Source organism: Hemiscyllium ocellatum, chromosome 6 (assembly GCF_020745735.1).
Source record: "Hemiscyllium ocellatum isolate sHemOce1 chromosome 6, sHemOce1.pat.X.cur, whole genome shotgun sequence".
NCBI lineage: Eukaryota > Metazoa > Chordata > Chondrichthyes > Orectolobiformes > Hemiscylliidae > Hemiscyllium > Hemiscyllium ocellatum.
Genome location: NC_083406.1, coordinates 112,554,620 through 112,581,031, shown reverse-complemented (window position 1 = coordinate 112,581,031; position 26,412 = coordinate 112,554,620). Strand labels below are relative to the sequence as shown.

Here is a 26,412-nt window from a genome sequence, read left to right as displayed (position 1 = left end):
ATGCAGTATATCTCTATGACTATGACTTCAGGTAAGATGCCCACGCATAGTGGGGTCGCATAGTGGGGTGACTCAATGATCGGTAGTTACATGGTGAGACTGGAGAAACTATGTTGCTCTCTTTAGAGCAGCGAAAGTGAAAAGGCCATTTGATCGAGATGTTCCAATGGTTTTGGCAGAAGTCAGTAACCAGAGGGCACTGAGTCGAAGTGACACGGCATTATTAGAATCAAATGCAGCATGTAGTTATGATATGGAACACGTTGGCTCAAAGAATAGCAGAAGTAGATTTGATAGTTCTGAGCAAACTGTTTGGACTAGGCCAGACCACTCAAAACATTCTTAAGCAGGCAGCCCCAGACCATAACTTTGCAATTTGTTTCGGTAAGTGTACAGTGAAAATTACCCAGAGTGAGGTAGCGAGGTTGACTACTAGATTTTAAAACAGACAGAAATTTATTCACAAGATTACACAATGAAATACAAGGAACAGAATAAGGAACCCCTACAGAACTCAGTCTATCCAAACTAGACTTAATTACGCTGTTCCAAACACACACAACAGTCCCAATAAGCAAACCCCTTTAAAAAGAAACTAACAAAAATGAAACAGATGCTTGCAGGTTGAAGTAGATGAGCAGAAAGAGAGAGAGAGCCTGTTTCCACACAGCTTACTGTTGAACTTCCAACTAGTTCTGGACTGAACTGCTCAGCTACAGAGCTGACCACTCCCCTTCCGTTATACAGGTCACTTCTAAAACATGACCACTTTGGTCTGAAGTCTCATCCATTTACATATAAACAAAAGGCCTCTCAATACCCTTTAATCTATGTACCAAACCAATCTAATGGGCACTGCGAGCAATTTATTACCCCTCTGAAAAAAACCAAGGACACAGTATCCTTGAGAAAAGGAACAGCTTTTAGAAAAAAGGGACCAGCTTTGTGACAAAGGGTCACTGGACCCGAAATGTTAACTCTGGTTTCTCTTCATATATGCTGCCACTCCTGCTGAGCTTTGCCTGCAATTCCAGTGTTTGTTTCTGATTCACAGCATTCATTCTTTATTCAGATTTGATGGTGATTTGCGAAAGCAGAATGGATAAGTATTCCAAAGGGGAAAATGTTTAGAAAGTTTTGGGAATGGAACAAGGAGCAGGAATGATTAGGTAGCTCTTTTCGAAGAGAAGGACAGGTACAGTGTGCTGAATGGCCTTCTTTTCTTTGTCACTACCCCCTCTCTGACTCACTATATTGCTGGCACACCAGTGGTCGTCATTTTAAACCACAGCTGAGTGCAAAGTTGGCTAACTGAGCTCAAACTTTGGGTCCTCTCAGTCTCAGAAGCTGCACGGGATTGCTCACTGGCAATGGTAGCATAATGGTGGCATCAGACACGGACGAATAATCCGGAAACATGAGTTCAAACCCTGCCATGGCAGCTGGGGAAACTTAAATGAACTGTTAAATGTCAAATAAAATAGTCATGGAACTGTTGTGTGTATTTTTTTTTGCCTCACAAAATTCATTCATGGGTGTCACTGGGTTTTCTTGAACTGTCACAGTCCATGGGCGGCACAGTGGCACAGTGGTTAGCACTGCTGCCTCACGGTGCCAGAGACCCGGGTTCAATTCTCCCCGTGTCTGCGTGGGTTTCCTCCCACAATCCAAAAATGTGCAGGTTAGGTGAATTGGCCATGCTAAATTGCCTGTAGTGTTAGGTGAAGGGTAGGAGAATGGGTCTGGTGGAATGCACTTTGGTGGATCGGTGTGGACTTGTTGGGCCGAAGGGCCTGTTTCCACACTGTAAGTAATCTAATCATTTGCTACCACCAAATCTGCCTGGTTCACTGTTGTCTTTCAAGGGAGGAAATTTGCTGTCCTTGCCTAGTTTATCCAGAAGGTGGCACCAGAGAGCTAGTGCTTCCAAATAAATCTGTTGGACTATAACCTGGTGTTGCGTGGTTTTAACTTTGTCCACCTTTGTTGTAGTTGCCTGCACTCCATTTAATTGAAATCCATCACATCTGAGAATAATACTCCTGCCAAAAATGAATTGTTTTGATTTGATTATTGTCCAGTATTGTTTTGTGTGCTATCCAGCTAAATCATACCTTACTTATGTACATTAGGGTAATAAGAATAGAATGCAAAATATAGGTTGACCATTAACCGTCCTGTGATGTGGTCTAGTAAGGCACTTCCTTCCATGAAATCACTGCAGAAAGCTTGACCCTCTCGAGTACATCCCCAAAAAGAGAATTTAAAAAATAAAAAAAATTAGCAAGTGGCAATTTTTATTGTTTCGATTAGATACTTCCAATCAAATTCCCAGTTGTTTCTGAACTCTTGGTTCTGAGTTTGGGTGTGGCCTTTATTGTTTGGAGGTGCCGATGTTGGACTGGGATGTACAAAGTTAAAAATCCCACAATAGCAGGTTATAGTCCAACAGGTTTAGTTTGAAGCTGTAGTTTTCGGAGCATCACTCCTTCATCAGGTGGTTGTGGAGCAGAATCGTAAGACACAGAATTTATAGCAATAGGATTTGCAGTGTCATGGACTGTAATATTAAACAAATTTAGCTTAAGTCTTTCATCTTTTAGAAAGATGATATTAGTTTCAGTTCCTTCATATGTAAATCCCAGAACTTTTTTAAAAGTTACATTCTTAAGATAGCTTTAACAATAGATGCGATCTCAGCTCAGATAATGCATTGAAGGTGCGAGATTAGAGCCTTACGGTTATGCTCCATAACTACCTGATGAAAGAGCGACGCTCCGAAAGCTAGTGCTTCCAAATAAACCTGTTGGACTATAACCTGGTGTTGTGTGGTTTTAACTTTGTCCACCTTTGTTGTAGTTGCCTGCACTCCATTTAATTGAAATCCATCACATCTGAGAATAATACTCCTGCCAAAAATGAATTGTTTTGATTTGATTATTGTCCAGTATTGTTTTGTGTGCTATCCAGCTAAATCATACCTTACTTATGTACATTAGGGTAATAAGAATAGAACGCAAAATATAGTGTTACAGCTCCAGAGAAAGCAAGTAAGTCTCTAAGTACTGAGACGAGAATTTTAGAAATTGGAATAAACAAAGTCACTTATTTTCCAGGTAATGATGAGTTTGATCTGAGTGACGCTCTCAATGATGACCCTGTTAAGCCAGCAGGTGCGTATTGGCGGACAGTCTTTTTTGAAGGATTTGTTGACATATGAAAACAGAAGACATCTTTTGCACAAAAAAATTAAAACAAGTGTGACAATGCTGTCACTTTAAGAGTTTATATTGACCTTTTTTTGAGGAGAGGTGGTAAGGCAGAGGTGTCTCTGAGAAAGTAAACAATTGAAGCAGTCTGGGTGGGGCCAGCTCTCCCAGACCAGGCTTACTCAGTTTTGTTTAAGTTTATAGATTTAGTTTTAAGCAGAAGCTGTGGGGGTCCAAGAAGAGTTGGGAGCTTTCAGTGAATGTCTCCTGGCTGCTCCTCTCTCTGAACCTTCTCATGATTTTTTTTTCCCTCCTGGTTTGGAGAGCTGAATCTGTGTCTGAATTTGTCGTTTTGCCAAGGGGTTTATGGGATATTGCCATATTGGGAATAATTACTGTATCTATTATTCAGCTAAGTTTTCCAACTAATTGTAAATACCTCTTCCTTTTGTTTCTATTTTAACTATAGTGTTTAAATAAAATATGTTTTGCTTAACATCAACAAGTTTGACCAGCTGCATCATATGTGGAACATGGCACTTCCCATCTGCCTTTAAAATAAGAAAAAGTTATAGTCCAGGCCATCCCACATGATAAATGTGAGGTTACATTGGGTCAGATTTCTGCCACTAAGATAGGGAGCTCTGGTTGGGAAATCTCCACATGCAGAACTTTATGTTCTGGGGGGCTGGCAGGGGTATGCATATATCATGCCTGCCATCTTGGTAAGCGGTCCTGAGGTGGCTTAGATGGTCCATCTTAATTGTCCAAAATTTCAGCTCCATTGTACAAGTTGTTAGGCATTCTCCCCTTGCTGCTCAACTCAGCCCCAGTTGCTCATTTCCAATGCCACCTCCATGACTCCCCATTCCCACAGGTGCTCACCATAGCCATTCCCTATTGTCAACATCCTGAGCATCCGCATTGACCAGAAACGGGGCGGTCTGGTGGCTCAGTGGTTAGCACTACTGCCTGACAGCACCGGGGACCTGAGTTTGATTCCAGCCTTGGGTGACTGTCTGTGTGGAGTTTGCACATCCTCCCTGTGTCTGTATGGGTTTCCTTTGGTTGCTCCAGTTTCCTTCCACAATGTGCAGGTTAGGTGAATTGGCCATGCTAAATTGCCTATAGTGTTAGGTGCATTAATCAGAGGTAAATATAGAGTGGGGGAATGGGTCTGGGTGGATAACTCTTCTGAGAAGTGGTATGGATTTGTTGGGCTGAACGGCTCATTTCCATACTGTAGGAAATCTAATCTAAGAATCTGAACTATATAGAATCATACACAGTGGCCAAGACATGTTTGGGAATGAAAGCCCAACATTTTTACAGCTGTATTTAATCCCTTTTCTTTTATTATGACAGCTGGTAGCAGTTTTGATGATTCAGATCTTCAAGATGTTGTAAACGGTGATTATAAACCCGAGAAGACCAAAGCTAAAGGTAACCCTTTTTTTTCAGTCATATTTATGTATTTAAATGAAGATGTCAATCAGCAGAGGCTACTGAAGCAAATGGTGGTGAATAATAGCAAAGATTGTTCTGATTTAAATGGCATCCTTATTGAGCTTTAGCAATATCACAGACATTAGCTCTGTACTCACGCTTGGTGTTTCCTTATGAAGTTACTCTTGGTTAATTCATTCGATCTGCTTTTTGTGAGTCACGTTCTCAATGAAAACCAACAGAATTAGGTGCTGTTGCTGACAATGAATCCAAAGGTGGACAGATAAGATTGACAACGTAATAATTCTGAAATTTGAGAAAACAATATGTCACTGATACATGGTTGATAGATCAGCGATCATGGCAGACTGAACTCACCAAGCCTAGTAAGGCAGCAGCATCCAAATTCAAGACCTCTACCATTTTGAACGTCAAGGGAACCACCAGCAAGTTCCCCTCAAAGCCACTCATTATCCCAACTTGGAAAAATATCATCGTTCCTTCATCACCGCTGGATCAAAGTCCCAGAATTCCCTCCCTGACAGCATCATGGATCTCTCTACAGCACATGGACTGCAGCAGTTCAGGAAGGCAGCTCATTCTCACCTTCTCAAGGTCAAGATTGGGGGGGGGGGGGGGGCGTCATAACTACTGGCCCAGTCAGCGCCGCTCACATCCACTATCGAAGACTGTGGTGCTGGAAAAGCACAGCAGGTCAGACAGCATCCGAGGAGCAGGAGAATCAACGTTTCAGGCATAAGCCCTTCATCAGGAATTCTCTTACACCTCGGATGCTGCCTGATCGTCTGTGCTTTTCCAGAGCCACACTCTTCAACTCTGATCTCCAGCATCTGCAGTCCTCACTTCTGCCCAAACCCACTAACCAAGTACCTGAAAATAGAAAATGAATTAATGTTTGGTTCATTGCCATATCACTTTGAGAAGGCTAACCTGGAAGAAATAGTTGCTTTCATTTGCTGTTTAAATTGTGCTAACCATCATTAATCCCCTTCTCCTCTATGTTTGTAACTCCTTTCTGGATTAGTGGTGCTGGAAGAGCACAGCAGTTCAGGCAGCATCCGAGGAACAGTATGCTGCCTGAACTGCTGTACTCTTCCAGCACATTAATCCAGATTCTGGTTTCCAGCATCTGCAGTCATTGTTTTTACCGAGTTTGTAACTCCTTGTCTGTTTGAAGAGTCATGATTTAGAGATGCCAATGTTGGACTGGGGTGTACAAAGTTAAAAATCACACAACACCAGGCACAACCACCTGATGAAGGAGCGTCACTCCGAAAGCTAGTGCTTCCAATTAAACCTGTTGGACTATAACCTGGTGTTGTGTGATTTTTAACTTTGTCTGAAGAGCGTCTGCCATAGCCCCACTGCTCGAAGTTTTGTCAGGTTCTGGGTTCAAAACCAGAGACAAAAGTCTGCTGTAGGAGTGAGGGAGTGCTGTCCTGTCAGAGTAGCCTTTGTTTGGATGAGACATCGAACTGAGGCCCTGACTGCCCTCACCGGTTGCTGTAAAGATCCCATGCAATTCACCAAAGAGGAGCTGGAGAGATAACTGTTGATCAAAGTAGACCTCCCTTTCTCTGTCCCTTGTATTCTTGCAATGCACAGTTTGTGTGTGGGTGTGTTTGTTTTACAGAATATGGGACTTATTTTTACAGCTTTAATACTTTTTGCCTGGCAGAGTTTAATGCAGTAAAATTAATGTTTTGCTTACTTAACTCAAGGAGCTCTGTCTGGCTAAGTGTTTATTGTCCATATGTAGTCTGATACTGGATTAGTGAATACGCATCCTCTATAACAATTAAACAAGGAGTGAGGAAAGAGAGGAACCATTTCACTTTTTCTCAAACAATTGTAACACTTCCAGAGTCTATCATTAGCTGCAAAGCAGGTTGGATGATCCTGTGATTGTGAGAGGTGCCGGAAGAGCTCAAGTCTTTATTATCCCCCCCCAGCAATATCTGCTCCTTTGTCACTGTAGTTTAATTAGATTAGATTACTTACTGTGTGGAAACAGGCCCTTCGGCCCAACAAGTCCACACCGACCCACGGAAGCGCAACCCATTCATTCCCCTACATTTACCCCTTACCTAACACTACGGGCAATTTAGCATGGCCAATTCACCTGACCCGCACATCTTTGGACTGTGGGAGGAAACCGCAGCACCTGGAGGAAACCCTCGCAGACACGGGGAGAATGTGCAAACTCCACACAGACAGTCCCTGAAGTCTTGATTGTTTGTCCCTTTCTTCTGTCACTCATTTTCCAGTCTATTGGTGGCACGGTGTCTCAGTGGTTAGCACGGCTACCTCACAGCGCCAGGCACCCGGGTTAGATTGCAGCCTCAGGTGACTGTGTGGAGTTTGTACATTCTCCCTGTGTCAGCGTGGGTTTGCTCCGGTTTCCTCCCACAATCCAAAGATGTGCAAGTTAGGTGAGTTGGCCATGCTAAATTGCCCATAGTGTTAAGGGATGTGTAGGTTAGGTGCATTAGTCAGGGGTAAATGTGGAGTAATGGGGAATGGATTTGGGTGGGATACTTGACAGAGGATCGATGTTGGGCCGAAGGGCCTGTTTCCACACTGTAGGGATTCTAGATTCTATTGAAGTAGCTTCCCTATTCCATAACTTCAGTTTCAGATTCAGACGTGATCAATCCAATTTTCTCTGTTCAGGTGCTAACAGACCTATGAGAATCTAGCAGCATTTTATTCCCTTGGGTTTTGCTGCTTGGGGAGGTGCAGTACTTGCAATGATAATGGGTTTTAAAAGTGATTATCCAAGGAGATGAATTCTTCTCAAAGGGAAATAGTAACAACCTTAACATTCGTCCACTTGGAGTGAAAACAGGAAAACCTTTCCAGACAGGGAAATGTGGATCTCCCCACTGCCCCAAGACTGAGATGAATAAGCACCTAATAAAAACTGAAAGAACTGTGGATGCTGGAAATCAGAAACAAAACGGAAATTGCTGGAAAACTTCAGCAGGTCAGGCAGCATCAGTGGAGAGAAATCAGAATTCATGTTTCCAGTTGAATGACCCTTCCTCAGAATTTACTAGGCAAGGATATAGAGCAAAGGTTCATAGGTGGGGTTGAAATGCATAGCAGCCATGCCATGATTTGATAGCAAAACAGACCTCATGGGCTGGATGGCATATTCATATACCTCGGGTACCTTGGATTCTTTTGTGTCACCACCTGCTACGTTTGTATTTGTTGTTGTGAATTGAATGAATTCTGTTCTGACTTGTATGTAACACAGTGAGTGCAGTAAATATGTAGATTTATAAACAGCATGATGTTCAATTAGCTTCTTTTTTATAAAAAAAAATCTCTTCAGCTCAGGACCCTCCAACGGTGATTGACATCATCATTGACCTCGTGATGGCCTTAATAGGTGGAACGTCTGAACAAGTGAAGAGGTTGTGTTACAGCTTGCTAGGTAAGATTACTACTTTGCTGCCTATATGGTACATGCAAACATATGGATAAGGAGCAACCGTTTGGGCCTTTTCTGCCATTGTATCTGATCATGACTGATCTGATCACGCCACACTCCCATCCACCCTAATTAACCTTTGATTCATTAAGACTCCATCTACTGCTGCCTTAACATTTTTGATGACCCCACTTTTGCTATCGAGAGGAGAGTGTTCCAAAGACTCATGACCTTCTGAGAGAAAATATTTCCACACATCTGTCTGAAATAGAAGAACCTAACTCAGTATGTAGATTGTCCAACCAGAGGGGAGGCCATATTGGATTTGGTACTCAGTAATGAACCGGGACAAGTGATGGGCTTGTTAGTGGGTGAACATTTTGGTGATGGTGACCACAATTCTGTGACTTTCACCTTGGTCATGGAGAGAGATAGGTGCGCACAACAGGGTAGATTTTACAATTGGGGGAAGGAAATTACGATGCTGTAAGACAGGATTTGAGGAGCATAAGTTGGAAGCATAGGCTGTCAGGGAAGGATGTGGTGGAAATGTGGAACGTTTTCAAGGAGCAGATACGACGCGTCCTTGATATGTATGTACCTATCAGGCAGGAAAGAAATGGTCGTGTGAGGGAGCCTTGGTTGACGAGGGAGGTTGAATGTCTAGTAAAGAGGAAGAAGGAGGCTTACATAAGGTTGAGAAAACAGGGTTCAGACAGAGCAGTGGAGGGATACAGGATAGCCAGAAGGGACCTGAAGAAAGGGATTAGAAGAGCTAAGAGAGGGCATGAAAAATCCTTGGTGGATAGGATCAAGGATAACCCCAAGGCATTTTATGCGTATGTGAGAAACATGAGAATGACGAGAATGAGGGTAGGTCCGATCAAGGACAGTAGTGGGAGACTGTGTATTGAGTCGGAAGAGATAGGAGAGGTCTTGAACGAGTACTTTTCTTCAGTATTTACGAACGAGAGGGACCGTATTGTTGAAGAGGAGAGTGTGAAACAGACTGGTAAGCTAGAAGAGATACTTGTTAGGAAGGAAGATGTGTTGGACATTTTGAACAACTTGTGGATAGACAAGTACCCCGGGCCTGACGGGATATATCCTAGGATTATGTGGGAAGCAAGAGAGGAAATTGCAGTACTGTTGTCAATGATCTTTTCGTCTTCACTGTCAACGGGGGTAGTACCAGGGGACTGGAGAATAGCGAATGTTGTGCCCCTATTCAAAAAAGGGAATAGGGATAACCCCGGGAATTACAGGCCAGTTAGTCTTACTTCTGTGGTAGGCAAAGTAATGGAAAGGGTACTGAGGGATAAGATCTATGAGTATCTGGAAAGACACTGCTTGATTAGGGACAGCCAGCACGGATTTGTGAAGGGTAGGTCTTGCCTTACAAGTCTTATTGAATTCTTTGAGGAGGTGACCAAGCATGTGGATGAGGGTAGAGCAGTGGATGTAGTGTACATGGATTTTAGTAAGGCATTTGATAAGGTTCCCCATGGTAGGCTTATGTGGAAATTCAGGAGGCATGGGATAGAGGGAAACTTGGCCAATTGGGTTGAAAACTGGCTAACCGGTCGAAGTCAGAGAGTGGTGGTAGATGGTAAATATTCAGCCTGGAGCCCAGTTACAAGTGGAGTTCCGCAGGGATCAGTTCTGGGTCCTCTGCTGTTTGTAATTTTTATTAATGACTTGGATGAGGGAGTCGAAGGGTGGGTCAGTAAATTTGCAGATGATACGAAGATTGGTGGAGTTGTGGACGGTGAGGAGGGCTGTTGTCGGCTGCAAAGGGACTTAGATATGATGCAGAGCTGGACTGAGGAGTGGCAGATGGAGTTCAACCCTGCCAAGTGTGAGGTTGTCCATTTTGGAAGAACAAATAAGAATGCGGAATACAGGGTTAACGGTAGAGTTCTTAGTCAGGTGGAGGAACAGAGGGATCTTGGGATCTATGTACATAGATCTTTGAAAGTTGCCACTCAGGTGGATAGAGCTTGTAAGAAGGCCTATGGTGTATTAGCGTTCATTAGCAGAGGGATTGAATTCAAGGGTCGTGAAGTGATGTTGCAGCTGTACAGGACTTTGGTTAGGCCACATTTGGAGTACTGTGTGCAGTTCTGGTCGCCTCACTTTAGGAAAGATGTGGAAGCTTTGGAGAGGGTGCAGAGAAGATTTACCAGGATGTTGCCTGGAATGGAGAATAGGTCGTACGAGGACAGGTTGAGAGTTCTCGGCCTTTTCTCATTGGAACGGCGAAGGATGAGGGGTGACTTGATAGAGGTTTATAAGATGATCAGAGGAATAGATAGAGTAGACAGTCAGAAACTTTTCCCCCGGGTACAACAGATTATTACAATGGGACATAAATTTAAGGTGAAGGGTGGAAGGTATGGGGAGATGTCAGGGGTGGGTTCTTTACCCAGAGAGTGGTGGGGGCATGGAATGCGCTGCCCGTGGGCGTGGTAGAGTCAGAATCATTGGCGACCTTTAAGCGGCAATTGGAAAGGTACATGGATGGGTGCTTAATCTAGGATAGATGTTCGGCACAACATCGTGGGCCGAAGGGCCTGTTCTGTGCTGTATTGTTCTATGTTCTATGTTCTAACCTCATCTTTAAACTGTGGTCCCTATCTCTACTCCCTCCACAAGTGTCTATCCTCTCAAAATCTCTTCGGGTCTCTGGTGTACCTCATTGCGATCTATCTTGTTATACAACACTCTAATAGATACAGGCCAAGCCTATCCAGCCTTTCCTCATATGATAACCCTCAGTCAATCCAGGTGTCAGTCAAGTGAACCTTCTCTGAGCTGTTTCTAATGAGTTTTGTATCCTTTCTTAAATAGGTCATTCTGCACCTCTGCAGCCCTGCATTACAGAAGCTCACACTGTTATAGAAAATTGCTATAGAAAATAGCGCAGTACAAGATCGCTATAGAAAATCACGCTGTACAAGATCACTATAGAAAATAGCGCAGTACACGATCGCTATAGAAAATCACACTGTAGAAGATCGCTATAGAAAATCACGCTGTACAAGATCACTATAGAAAATCACACTGTACAAGATCGCTATAGAAAATCACACCGTACAAAATCACTATAGAAACCACGCTGTACAAGATCACTATAGAAAATCACACTGTACAAGATCGCTATAGAAAATCACACCGTACAAAATCACTATAGAAACCACGCTGTACAAGATCACTATAGAAAATCACACCGTACAAGATCGCTATAGAAAATCACACTGTTTAAGATCACTATAGAAAATCACACTGTACAAGATCGCTATAGAAAATCACGCCGTACAAAATCACTATAGAAAATCACACTGTTTAAGATTGCTATAGAAAATGACGCTGTACAAGATCGCTATAGAAAATCACACTGTACCAGATCACTATAGAAAATCACGCTGTACAAGCTCACTATAGAAAATCACACTGTCCAAGATCACTATAGAAAATCACACCATACAAGATCACTATAGAAAATCACACCGTACAAGATCGCTATAGAAAATCACACCGTACAAGATCGCTATAGAAAATCACACTGTACAAGATCACTATAGAAAATCACACTGTATAAGATCACGATAGAAAATCACACTGTATAAGATCACGATAGAAAATCACGCATTACAAGATCACTATAGAAAATCACGCTGTTCAAGCTCACTATAGAAAATCACACTGTCCAAGATCACTATAGAAAATCACACTGTACAACATCACTATAGAAAATCACACTGTACCAGATCACTATAGAAAATCACGCTGTACAAGATCACTATAGAAAATCACACTGTACAAGATCACTATAGAAAAACACACTGTACAAGGTCGCTATAGAAAATCACACTGTACAAAATCACTATAGAAAATCACGCTGTACAAGATCGCTATAGAAAATCATACTGTTTAAGATCACTATAGAAAATCACACTGTTTAAGATCACTATAGAAAATCACACTGTACAACATCACTATAGAAAATCACACTGTACCAGATCACTATAGAAAATCACACTGTACAAGGTCACTATAGAAAATCACACTGTACAAAATCACTATAGAAAATCACGCTGTACAAGATCACTATAGAAAAACACACTGTACAAGGTCACTATAGAAAATCACACTGTACAAGATCACTCTAGAAAATCACACTGTACAAGATCACTATAGAAAAACACACTGTACAAGGTCGCTATAGAAAATCACACTGTACAAAATCACTATAGAAAATCACGCCGTACAAAATCACTATAGAAAATCACACTGTTTAAGATCGCTATAGAAAATGACGCTGTACAAGATCGCTATAGAAAATCACACTGTACAAGATCACTATAGAAAATCACACCGTACAAGATCGCTATAGAAAATCACACTGTACAAGGTCGCTATAGAAAATCACACTGTACAAAATCACTATAGAAAATCACGCCGTACAAAATCACTATAGAAAAACACACTGTACAAGGTCGCTATAGAAAATCACACTGTACAAAATCACTATAGAAAATCACGCCGTACAAAATCACTATAGAAAATCACACTGTTTAAGATCGCTATAGAAAATGACGCTGTACAAGATCGCTATAGAAAATCACACTGTACAAGATCACTATAGAAAATCACACCGTACAAGATCGCTATAGAAAATCACACCGTACAAAATCACTATAGAAAATCACGCCGTACAAAATCACTATAGAAAATCACACTGTTTAAGATCGCTATAGAAAATTACACCGTACAAGATCGCTATAGAAAATCACACCGTACAAGATCGCTATAGAAAATCACACTGTACAAGATCGCTATAGAAAATCACACTGTATGAGATCGCTATAGAAAATCACACCGTACGAGATCGCTATAGAAAATCACACCGTACAAGATCGCTATAGAAAATCACACTGTACAAGATCACTATAGAAAATTACACCGTACAAGATCGCTATAGAAAATCACACCGTACAAGATCGCTATAGAAAATCACACTGTACAAGATCGCTATAGAAAATCACACTGTATGAGATCGCTATAGAAAATCACACCGTATGAGATCGCTATAGAAAATCACACCGTACGAGATCGCTATAGAAAATCACACTGTACGAGATCACTATAGAAAATCACGCCGTACAAGAACGCTATAGAAAATCACACCGTACAAGATCGCTATAGAAAATCACACTGTACAAGATCACTATAGAAAATCACACTGTATAAGATCACGATAGAAAATCACGCATTACAAGATCGCTATAGAAAATCACACTGTACAAGATCGCTATAGAAAATAGCACTGTACAAGATCACTATAGAAAATCACACTGTATAAGATCACGATAGAAAATCACACTGTACAAGATCACTATAGAAAATCACACTGTACAAGATCGCTATAGAAAATCACGCTGTACAAGATCGTTATAGAAAATCACACCGTACAAGATCGCTATAGTAAATCACACCGTACAAGATCGCTATAGTAAATCGCGCTGTACAAGATCACTATAGAAAATCACACTGTACAAGATCACTATAGAAAATCACGCTGTACAAGATCGCTATAGAAAATCACACCGTACAAGATCGCTATAGAAAATCACACCGTACGAGATCGCTATAGAAAATCACACTGTACAAGATCACTATAGGAAATCACGCTGTACAAGATCGCTATAGAAAATCACACTGTTTAAGATCGCTATAGAAAATCACACTGTACAAGATCGCTATAGAAAATCACACTGTACAAGATCACTATAGAAAATCACATTGTACAAGATCGCTATAGAAAATCACACTGTTTAAGATCGCTATAGAAAATCACACTGTACAAGATCGCAATAGAAAATCACGCTCTACAAGATCACTATAGAAAATCACGCTGTACAAGATCACTATAGAAAATCGCACTGTGCAAGATCACTATAGAAAATCACACTGTAGAAGATCGCTATAGAAAATCACACCGTACAAGATCACTATAGAAAATCGCACTGTACAAGATCACTATAGTAAATCACACCGTACGAGATCACTATAGAAAATCACGCTGTACAAGATCACTCTAGAAAATCACACCGTACAAGATCACTATAGAAAATCACAGTGTACAAGATCACTATAGATAATCACACCGTACAAGATCGTTGTAGAAAATCACGCTCCCCTAATTTTGAGGCTATGCCCTCTTGTCCTAGATTCACATGCCAGTGGAAACATCATCTCTACTTCTATCTTACCTATTCCCTTCATTATTTTATATGTTTCAATAAGATCCCTCCCCCCCCCCCATTCTTCTAAATTCCGGTGAGCATAATCTCATTTTACTCAATCTCTCCTCAAGTCAAATCTCTCAACTCTGGAATCAATCTAGTGAATCTCCTCTGCACTCCCTCCAGTACCAGTACATCCTTTCTCAAGTAAGGAGACCAAAGCTATACCCTTTGCTCCAGGTGTGTTCTTAATGGTAATCTCAGTTAGTATGGGAATCGAGCCCACACTGTTGGCATCACTCTGCACGAGAACCCGGACATCCAGCCAACTGTGCTAGCCAACTCCCTGAAGTACTCGGTGACGTGATATTAAATGAACATTGCAAGGGGACAGTAACTGAGGAAAAAGTTACCAGAATGCAAAGCCTGTTTTGTTGAATGGCCGACAGAGGGGAGACTTAGTCATTAATCCATTCTGTTTCTATTAACAGAAATGTTCACTGAACAGTACATGAATGTCCAGAACCAGTGAAAGGATACTCAACGGTATGTGTTCGAGTGACAAATGTAACAGTTTATCTGCCAGAAACCTGTTCAAATTAAACACTTTACCAATAATTTTGATTCATCCCGATATCCTCTTTTGATGTAAAAACAGTGAGTGCTGGAAATGCTCAGCAGGTCAGGCAGCATCTGTGGAAAGGGAAGCAAGGTTACCATTTCAGGTTGGTGACCTTTCAATCAGAAATGGAAAATGTTCGAGTGGAGTGACTTTTGTGAAAATACAAATAAAAGAGCAGGAAAACAGAACTGTAGAATGGAGGGCAGGCGTGACAGAAGTTATTTTTCCCCTTGCTAGGCCATAACAGCAAAGCCTGTATTTGTTGCCCATCCCTAATTGCCCTAGAACTGAGGTTTGTTAAGCCATTTCAGAGGTATTTAAGCATCAAACATGTTGCTGTGGCTCAGGAGTTGTATGTAGACCAGGCCAGGTAAGGATATCGGATTCCTTTCCCTAAAGGACATTAACGACGAATTTGCATAGCAATCAATGAAGGTCACCATCACTAAGGTTAGCTTTTAATTCAAGATTTAGATTAGATTCCTTCCAATGTAGAAACAGGCCCTTCAGCCCAAGCAGTCCACACCCACCCTCTGAAGAGTAACTCACCCAGAACCATTTCCGTCCTAACACTAACACTGGTGGGCAATTTAGCATGGCCAATTCACCTGACCCGCACATCTTTGGATTGTGGGAGGAAACCTATGCAGACACAAGGAGAATGTGCAAATTCCACACGACAGTCACCCGAGGCTGGAATCAAACCTGGAACCCTGGTGCTGTGAGGTAGCAGTGCTAACCACTGAGCCACTGTGCCACCCTGATTGTTGATTTGAAGATACATTTCACCAGCTACCCTGGTGAGGTTTGAACCTTTGTACCCAGAGGATGTGCCCAGGCCTCCTGGATAACTGGTCTAGTGATAGTACTACTGTCTGTCCCATTGGTGCTGGTGTAAGGCAAAGGGGAGTCGAGAATGAAACATGGAAAGAAACTGGAAGGGAGTTTGGAGTGATCAATGTGGATACAGAGAGTAAGGAAAGCAGACGGTTTGACAAAGAAGGCTGTGATCCAGGAATGTGGAAGTTAATGACCAGAATAGAAAAGTGGATGGAAAAATCCTATTGATATGAAAGAGTGGCTGCTTCTTTTTTCTGAGGTACTGAATGTTTCCAATGTTTTTGATCTCTGTTCCAGCACTGGAGGAAGTTTTGCCGCATGCCTCGCTCCCCTCCTTCACCCAGCAGGCAGTTGCTGAAGTGGCAACCTTTCATCCTGGGCTCAGTGATGCCCTTCGCTGAGAGGTCTGTGTGACTGGGTCAGCAGCTCCCAGACTCCGACCTGCTTAACTGTCAGGACACCAATAACCTCCAGCTACAACCCCAGAACGGGTTCTGGTGTCCAGGATGGCCACTTAACGGCCCACCTTCCCAGCTAATATCACGTAGCCCTGGGCCCTGCTGTCCACTCTAACAGGATTGCCTCCCACTTTAGACACTCCAGGCCCTTTGTAAGGGCCCTGCCTCGGATCTCAGTTGGTGATGGTTTCATTGGAAGAGTTCTGCCTGCCCTACTGAGCATTTCCTGCTTTTTACTCCCTGGATTCCACTCCTCCTTTTGAGGTATATTTTGGTGCCTGACTGTTCCTGCTTGTGTGTGTGTGTGTGTGTGTGTGTGTGTTTGTGTGTGTAGGAGTGTAAAGGTTGGCTTTCTGTGAAGAGACGGGGTAGGGGCCGTATCATGCTTGATTGTGAGACACCAAATCAAATACAAATTTGTTACACAGAGAAATTCTTTACGCAGAGTGGTAGGTGCATGGAATTAGATTAGATTCCCTACAATGTGAAAACAGGCCCTTCAGCCCAACAAATCCACACTGACCCTCCAAAGAGTAACCCACCCAGACCCTTTTACCTCTGACTAATGCACTTAACACTATGGTCAATTTAGCATAGCTAATTCACCTGCCCCACACATTTTCAGACTGCGGGAGGAAGCCCATGCAAACACAGGGAGAATGTGCAAACTCCACACTGACAGTTACCCAAGGCTGGAATCAAACCTGGGCCTTTGGTGCTGTGAGGCAGCGGTGCTAACCACTGAGCCAACATACCACCCAGCACTGCCAGTAGAGTCAGAGACATTAGGGACTTTAATCGACTGCTGGACAAGCACATGGATGGCAGTAAATTGATGGGTGTGTAGGTTAGGCTGATCTTAAAATAAATGTTCAAGACAACATCGGGGGCCGAAGGACCTGTATTGGGCTGAACTGTTCGATGTTCTAAATTCACAATCTGAAAAGGCAATCACTTTACCAGTCCTTCACCTACCTTCCACAAGTTTTCTTCCCAGTTCTGAAGATGTCAATGCACTCTGAGGCTATCTTAGGCCAGAGACATTCAGTTTATTTTAAATCTTTTAAAGATTTTGTATTCACGTTTGAAGGGAGATCCTCCTCCAAGCAGCCACAAGGGGTCACCATTTACAAGGTGCCTTGAGCCGCAGCAGACCATATGCTGTTAGGGAGGGAGTTCCAGAATTTGTCCCAGTGAAGAGATGACAATATACTTCCAAGTTAGGATTGTGAGTGGGAATTTGCAGGAGCGGTGTCCCCATGCATCTTGTCCTTCTATATGGCAGTGATCACAAGTTTTGAAAGCTATTGTCAAAGGAGCCTTGCTGAGTCACTGTAATATAGTATGTAGATGGTACGCATGTTAGAGCATTTTTAATCACAGAATCCCTACAGTGTGGAAGCAGGCCGTTCAGCCCATTGAGTCCACTCCAACCCTCTGAAGAACACCCTACCCTATTTTTGTAAACCTGAATTTCCCGTGACCTAACCTGCACATCTTTGGACTGTGGGAGGAAACTGGAGCACCCGGAGGAAACCCACGCAGACACAGGGAGAACATGCACACTCCACACAGACTGTCGCCCGAGTTTGGAATTGAACTCAGGTCCCTGGTACTGTGAGGCAGCAGGGCTGACTACTGAGCCATTGTGCCACCTGTATTTATACAAGGTGATGAATAGGGTGCCAACCAAGGGTATTGTGCTTTTAGAGTGGTGTTGGAGCTGCATCCATCCAGATGGATGGAGATTGTTCCATCACACTTCTGACTTGTGCCATGTAGATGTTGGACAGGATTTGGGGAGTCAGGAGGTGAGTTAGCCACTGAGGGTTTCCTAGCCTCTGTCGATTTCTTGTTGCCACGGTATTTATGATGCCTGGTTTAGTTCAGTTTCTGATGTGGGATTCAGCAACAATGGTGTGTCAAGAGAGACTGAAAAAGCAGTGCTTCCCTTATGACCATAACAGAGATAATGCAACAGCACTGCACTCCCTGTGGAAGGCAATAGTTGGAGAGAGAATGTATCTGGGATAGAGCCATAGCGTTGTCAACCTGACTTGGGGGGAAGAGTTCTTGTAGATTCTGACATTCCAACCACACTCAAAGTAAATGAGCCAACTGAATATCAAAAATCTTTTCTGCTCAACCGGAGGGGTTTTTTTTGGTATAGAAAGAAAAAGGCTGCTTTTGGCTAGCACCTACCACAATCTTTGCAATATCCACAGGTGTTTCATGGTCAACAGTGATGTAACATTTGGAAAGATTGTACATACAATAAACATTAGAAGCTGCCAGAAGAACTGTGCTAATCAGCACAGCTGCAACACTGACATTTAAAAGCAATGTAAAAATTCTTGGCTGCAGTGATTACACTGATTCATGAGCTGTACAGCTTGATGGGCACACCCGAGGTCATGAGAGGCACTATATAAATGCAAGTCTTGCACTCTTCTGGTTATTGGGATTGGATGTGACCGCTGATGGGTTGAGTGCTTGTCAGGTGTCCTCTCGCAATGGGCACAGATTTATGGACTTTATCAGCAACCAGAGACTGGGCTGAGACGTTCAGGCCATACACTCCTTGCCCATTATGAGCGGTCACCAGGCAAGCACTCAACTCATCAGTGATCAATAAGTGAGGCACTGGAAAAGCACAATCGGTCAGGTAGCATTGGAGGAGCAGGAGTGTTGACGTTTCTAGCATAAGCTGAGATTCCTGATGAAGAGCTTATGTCTGAAACATCGGTTTTCCTGCCCTTCAGATGCTGCCTGACCTGCTGTGCTTTTCCAGTGCCACACGTTTTGACTCTGATCTCCAGCATCTGCAGTCCTCACTTTCTCCTAACCAATCAGCAGTCACACCCAATCCTAAAAACCAGAAGAGTACAAAACTTGCATTTATATAGTGCCTTTCATGACCTCTGTGTGTCTGTAGAAGCTGTACAACTGATGAATCCAGGGTAACCAAGGCAGCCAATATCACCACAGCAAGCTCCCGCAACCAGCAATGTGATAATGTCACATATATTAGGGTAGTTGTCTGGATGGATAAATACTGGTGAGAATATCTGGGAAACCTCACCCTGCTCTTTTTTTTATTCTCTTTCTTGACAAACTGCAATGGAATTGCTCACCTAACAGAGCAGGTAGAATTTTTTTTTTCACAGTTTGGGCTTGAAGAACAGGCATCTCTGCCACTGCAGCACTCCCTCGGCACTGCATTACTGCCTCAGCTGTGATTTCAGTGCTCCAGGCTCTGGATTGGGACTCGAGTGCTCAGCGTTTTAACTCTGAGGGAAGAGTGTCACTCACTGAGCCTTAACCAATAGTAACAACGGCAAGTAACAGCAGATAAAGTGGGCCTGACTGCTGCCATCTCGTGGCAAAAACCATTGTTTTAAAAAACTGCTTGTTTTCATTATTCTTTAATGGGATGTGGGCAACACGGGCAGTGCCAGTATCATGTCCTTGAAATAACATGGCTTGCCAGGCCATTCCAGAGAGGAGCTAGGAGGCAGTCACCTTGCTGTGAGTCTGGAGTCACATGTAGGCCAGGTCAGGTAAGAACAGCAAATTTCCTCTTCTAAAATTTATTGATTTATTATCATGTGTACTGAAGTACAATGAAAAGCTTTGTTTACGAGGAATACATGCGGATTATAGGAAGCAAGGATGTACAGAACAAAAGTTTTAGCAGAGGCATTCAGGTTACATTGCACAGAGCATACGAGAGAGAGTAATGTTAGCCAGAGCAGCATTATTGGAGGCTAGGTGGACATTAGGTGGTTAAAGGACGTTAAGTGGGGGTTTTTATGAGAATTGCACGGTCACCTCTAACTTTATATTCCAGACATTTTTCAGAGATTTTAAATTCCATCAGGTACCATAGCAGGATTTGAACATGTGACCCCAGAACATCAGGCTGCTCTGACCTTGCAAATGTCCAAGTGAACTTTTAGGTCACAAAGAGGTGATGGTTTTCTGAGTAATGAGAGCCTTGTATAGGTGCTGAGTAGCCAGCTACTGCAGGCACTCCCTATTGGTGAACTACTGTCCTGGGAAACAGCCCAAAGGAGCCTCCTGTGAAGTGCTGCTTTGATGTTTCTTCCGGTATTTATAGTGGTTTGTTCTTGCCGCTTCCGGGTGTCAGTTTCAGCTGTAGTAGTTTGTATGTGGGGTCCAGGTCGATGTGTCTGTTGATGGATGTTCTTGCCGTTTCCGGGTGTCAGTTTCAGCTGTAGTGGTTTGTATATGGGGTCCAGGTCTATGTGTCTGTTAATGGAGTTTGTGGATTCATCCTGGACCTGGACCCCATATACAAACCACTACAGCTGAAACTGACACCCGGAAGCGGCAAGAACAAACCACTATAAATACCGGAAGAAACATCAAAGCAGCGCTTCACAGGTGGCTGCAATAGCACTGATGATGTTCCCTAGCCAGGGAAAGAAACGTTTGCAGCAAAAACTTCCAGCTCGGCGAACAGAACCACAACAACGGATACCCGAGCTACAAATCTTCAACCAGACTTTAAGCCCAAAGGAAGATTCACATCAGACTTCAAAACATTAGTTCTGTTTCTCTCTCCACAGATGTTGTCAGAGCTGCTGAGTTTCTCCAGCAATTTCTGGGTTTGGTTTGGTTTCAGTGTGCACAATATTTTACTTTTACTTCTGGAATTGTCGTTATTGGAATGTAGGGTATTTAACAGCCAATTTCCACGCAGTAAGCTCCCATAAACGATCCAGTTGAGAAAGACATCAGCCAAAATCGAAGAGCAGAGATTCTGGGTTGAATGGCTTAATTCTGGTCCTATATCTTTGTGGTCAGACTCTCTCTCAGTCATTTTGTTTCAGGGATCAATGTTAACCAGAGTACTGGGGAAGTTCCCTTGTTTGACTTTTAAATGGGATCTTTTATCCACACGAGGGAGACGGTAGGCAGTTATAATATTTTGCTTGGAAAGACAGCACTTCTAATAATGAAGGAATGACTCTTACAGCAGCCAGCCACACAAGGGAATGGGCAACAGGTATTGCATTTTGAGGAGCAGCAGCAAATATTTGTTTGAGCTGTAAATACTGACGGACTATTGTCAGTCCCAGCCTCTAGGACTTCTGTGATTTTGATATTGCGACTCATTGGGGGTAGTGCACGGGAAATCAAGCCCCACTATCCCCAAAGCTGGCACAGATTTTTAAATAAGCACACACAGCTCCTCAAATATTTTCAGACTAAGGTTGATTTTTTTTTAATATAAAAAGCATAGATCAAGTTTCTGCACATCATGAACAATAATTCTTATGACAATGATTAGACTTTGGTAAACAGTTCTAAACCATTGACATATAACACCACTCAATAAAACTATTCCTGTTATAAACTCCCCCCTTATACATATGGATAAGGGAAATGCAGGGGAAGAATTGGAAAGACAGTTTGGTAGTCTTTGCTCCCAAGTTCTGCCAAGCCAGTTCTTACTAATCTAAAAGTTTCTTCCTGCCTTTGCTTTTCCAATGGCTTTGACTGTTTATTGTAAAAACCACCAAGTGACTGGTTCACTTGTGAAATATCACTGATTTATCCGTTAAAAGTTACAGCTTACAGCTGAAAGGAAGATGAGCTGATTTTCTTCTTGTTAAAAGTGAGTTTTAACTGCAATGAACAGAAACCAATCCTGAGCTGGCTAAGATCAAATTCCTTCTCATTTCTTGTTTCCATCCCTAAATTGCTACCTGAGAACCAATCACATGGCTGTTGATAAGCAAAAAGCCCTCTCATCAGTAACTGGTCACCAGTCCATAGACCTGTTCCCTTCTTCTTGCCGTCCAGAACTTTTTATAGAATCATAAGTTACAGGGAAACAGACTCTTTGGTCAAACTCATCCACATAGAAAGGATATCCTAATCTGATCTAGTCCAATTTTCCAGTATTTTGTCTATATCCATATAAACTCATCCTAATCATATACCCATCCAAATGCCTTTTAAATGTTGTAATTGTAACCCCCAATACCACTTCCTCTGGCAGCTCATTCCATGTATGCATCAGCATACCCTCTGTATGAAAAAGTTATCCCTCAGGTCCTTTTCAAATTTTTCCCTCTCACTTTAAACCTATACTCTCTAGTTTTGGACTCCCGTAGCCTGGGAAAAAGATCTTGGCTATTCACCCTATCCATGCCCCTCATGATTTTGTATACCTGCATATGGTCACCCTTTGGCCGCTGATATTCTGATGAGAAAAGTCCCAGCCTATTCAGCTTCTCTCTATAACTCAAACCCTTGTAAATCTTTTCTGGACCCTCCCAAGTTCAATAAAATCATTCCTATAGAAGGGCGACCAGAATTGTCTAAACTTGGCCTCACCAATGTCCTGTACAGCCATAACATGACCTACCAACCCCTTTACTCAGTGCACTGACCAATGAAGGCAAGTGTGCCAAACACTTTCTTCACTTCCCTTTCTACCTGCGACTCCATTTTCAAGGAATTTTGCACCTGCACCCCAGGGTCTGTTTGTTCGACAACACTTCAACTCAGCTTGGTGCCCTGTTTCCCTCAGCAGGTCACAAAGCAGCTGACTGAGAACCTTAGAATTTTATACTTGAGTAATTCAAGCTCAAGTTTAATTTGAAAAAGCCAGGCATTTCAGGAGCTGAGGGCCCATCTCAATGGGCCAATTGGAAGGTTGTTAAAGCGAACAGACTATTTTCATTCCCCCCACCCCCCACCCTCATTAGATTTTTGTTGTGAATTGGTAACTGAAAAGCATTAGTGCCCGTACTAGCAGAATGAATTTGGTGGTTTCCTTTGCTTGTCGCCGGCTCTGGGCAGATTGAATGTCGATATAATACAATGAGTTCAGAAGCTGCTGAAAATATGATCACTCATCGCTGGGTCCAGCAACATTGTCCATTTTGAAAACAAAACAGTTGTTAAACACAGATACTTTTTTTTATTTGCGGTTTCTCGTCATGTGTTCTGGCTACGGCACAAGAAATGTTGGACTATCTCTCATCAATGCTGTGCTGCAGCATTAACATTATTGGATGTGTAATCCAGAGGCTCTAACTGAATCCCTGGAGTTGGAAGTTCAAATCCTATCATGATAGCCAATGGAACCTCATTTACTAAAACAAAATCTGCAATGTAAAATTAATTTCTGTAATTGATTATGAAGTGGTTCTTAATAGCTATAAAAGACCATCTAGTTTATTAACGTCCCTGAGGGAAGGATATCTGCCATCCTTACCTCACCTGGCCTACCGGTGACACCAGACTCTCAACAATATGTTTGTCTCTTAAACAGCCCTCAGAAATAGCTGAGGAAACAATTCAGTTCAAGGTCAATTAGGGATGGTCTACAAATACCAGTAATGCCTTTGTTCCATGAAATAATTAAGTATCTGTTATGCTACTAAAAATTGGTTTCTCATTTTTGTATGTTCATTTATCTCCTCTCCCCAGCACTTCAGCTTAACCTCCGTTCTGCCAAGCCGCCATTTGGGAGGAAGTTAAAATGGTCACTGTAAAGAGAAAGGAAGTTGATGGTTGCTGTTCAACTTCAGACCTACCGGACACTGCTTCAGGTTTCTTTGCTTGGACACCCATTGGGGTTCTGACTTCTTTCAAACCTTTGCTATTTCGTCGGATTGGAATGTGTTCACAGGCCTGGCTTGATGACACGGGTTTTTTTTTGCTCTTGTTTCGAAAATCTTCATCTTCATTTTCAACTGGCATTTTTCATAAAACAAACTATAGAACAGTTGGCGGGTTCATGCTACCAAACATCAGTTCAGAACGTGGTGCGATCACGGTCTTCCAGTTATCATATTTATACACGCTTGGAGATTTTTAGAGGATTACCAGTACTTAATTACACAATTTTATAAAATTTGCCTTTGGTGTGTGGTGCACATTGTGGCGTAGATAATGGTGAGTATTAATGAAATGAGGTGAGCACAGAATGATGGATTCAAAGACTTCAGAGGAGAAAGTGAGGTCTGCAGATGCTGGAGATCAGAGCTGAAAATGTGTTGCTGGAAAAGCACAGCAGGTCAGGCAGCATCCAAGGAACAGGAGATTCGACGTTTCGGGCATAAGCCCTTCATCAGGAGGGCTTATGCCCGAAATGTCGAATTTCCTGTTCCTTGGATGCTGCCTGATCTGCTGTGCTTTTCCAGCAACACATTTTCAGCTCAAAGGCTTCAGACTCTGGTTTTAGGTGTAGCTGATCATTGTAGCTACCAACAGTGTTGGACAACTAAACCTTAGAAGATAAGAACTTTGAGGCAGGAGTGGGCAATTCAGCCCCACTATATTGTGGTTAATGTCATCTTGGCTTCAACTCCACTTTCCTGCCTGCTCTGCATCACCCTTCAATCTATTACTAATAAATAATCTGTGAGGACGGGATGGTGGCTTAGTGGTTAGCACTGCTGCCTCACAGGACCAGGGTTCAATTTCAGCCTTGGGTGACTGTCAGTGTGGAGTTTGCACATTCTCCCCTTGTCTGTGTGGGTGTCCTCTGGGTGCTCCGGTTACCACCCACAATCCAAAGATGTGCAGGTCAGGTGAATGACCATGCTAAATTGCCCCATAGTGTTAAATGTTCGAGTAAAAAGTGAGGTCTGCAGATGCTGGAGATCAGAGCTGAAAATGTGTTGCTGGTTAAAGCACAGCAGGTTAGGCAGCATGCAAGGAACAGGAAATTCGACGTTTCGGGCCAGAGCCCTTCATAGTGTTAAATGCATTAGTCAGGGGTAGATATTGGGTAGGGAAATGGGTTTGGGTAGGTTTCTCTTCAGAGGGTCAGTTTGGGTTGAAGGTCTTGTTGGCATACTGTAGGGAATCTAATCTAATCTATCTGCTCTTTAAATTTACTCAAGATCCCAGCATCCATCACACTGTGAGATGGTGAGTTCCATAGATTCATAATCCTTTAAGAGAAGTAATTTCTTCTCATCTCTGTTTTAAATCTGTTACCCTTTAGCCTAAAATGATGACTTCTTATTTTAGATTGTCCCACAAGGGGAAACACCCTCTACATATGTCTAGTTTGTCAATCCCCTTTAGCATCTTACATACCTCAATTAGATCTCTCATTCTACCAGTGAATAAACACTGCAGAGAGTATTGGCTGAAACTGTTCCATTTCTCTTCATAAGACAAACCCCTCAGCTTTGGAATCAATCCTGAAACCTTCTTAGGAGTTACTGTTCACTAACCAGCTTGTAAGAAGTTGATTGTTTCATTTCTGCCTCTTTGAGTGAAGGGGTATTTCAACTTGTCTTTAAATTGTGTTTCTAACATGGGAAGTTTTTTCAAAGGAGCATTGCCGGATGAAAGTGACTTAAGACATATGAGATATTCAGACAGGCCACCCAAAAGCTTGGTCAAAGAGTTTTAATGAGCTTTTTCTTCTTTAAATAAGAAGGGGACTTTAAGGAATTCTTAGGAAATGAACTTGAACAGTTAAAGAAGAAGTGACCAGTGATGGAATAAAGGAAATTGGGATCCAGAAAAGAACATCACTACTTCCTTTGAAATAGCAGACTGAACAATATCATACGGTTGTCTTAAATGTTCTCACAATTGCAGGAAGACTTTTGTTTTATGGAGGATCTTGTGTTTTGGTTTCTTTTCCAAAGTGCGAACATTCAAAAATGTCTCTCAATGTTTCTGGAAGGCTTTATAAGATTTGCAGTGCACAGTTTAAGGAACATTGGGCATTTACTGCAAGTGGTTCTTTTTTTAAGATTTAATTGCTTACTTTCTCTTCTAGTTCATTCTTGAGGTTGCTTACTAATGAAGGATAGAGAGATTGTGGGGGAAAGTATTCTGGTGTTTTATGTACAGTTGAGTTGAGGTGGAGAGACGTCTTTATTAAGTGACTTGATGGAGTCAGAAGGAGATGGAGTAATGTGATAAAATCTATGCATCATTTTATAAACCCTCCTAATGCTTTCCCATCATTGACTTGAGGAAATCAAATTCCAAGTGCTTTGAGATAGGAACTGTCAGACTTCACTACATTTGCACAGTTAAATTTGCGAAGAGCACTGGTAGCCTTGGGCAGAGTGAAATATTTCTTACGCAATTTCCTATTTCGCAGCATATAGCTACA

At 42.4% G+C, this 26,412-nt stretch overlaps 1 protein-coding gene across 3 annotated transcripts in view; it reads left to right on the top strand.

The window, feature by feature from the left end:
* The window catches only part of LOC132816879 (CD99 antigen-like protein 2), a 48,194-nt gene extending 24,010 nt beyond the window's left edge, over window positions 1-24,184 (top strand). For 2 of the 3 annotated variants that reach the window (XM_060826873.1, XM_060826871.1), the window contains 5 exons: window positions 3,117-3,173; window positions 4,575-4,652; window positions 8,017-8,118; window positions 14,855-14,909; window positions 23,754-24,184. In XM_060826873.1, the coding sequence (XP_060682856.1) occupies window positions 3,117-3,173; window positions 4,575-4,652; window positions 8,017-8,118; window positions 14,855-14,895 (278 nt within the window). In that variant the 3' untranslated portion in view covers window positions 14,896-14,909; window positions 23,754-24,184. The remainder of the gene's footprint in view (window positions 1-3,116; window positions 3,174-4,574; window positions 4,653-8,016; window positions 8,119-14,854; window positions 14,910-23,753) is intronic. The other variant, XM_060826872.1, reaches the window with a different exon arrangement.
* Window positions 24,185-26,412: the final 2,228 nt, after the last annotated feature.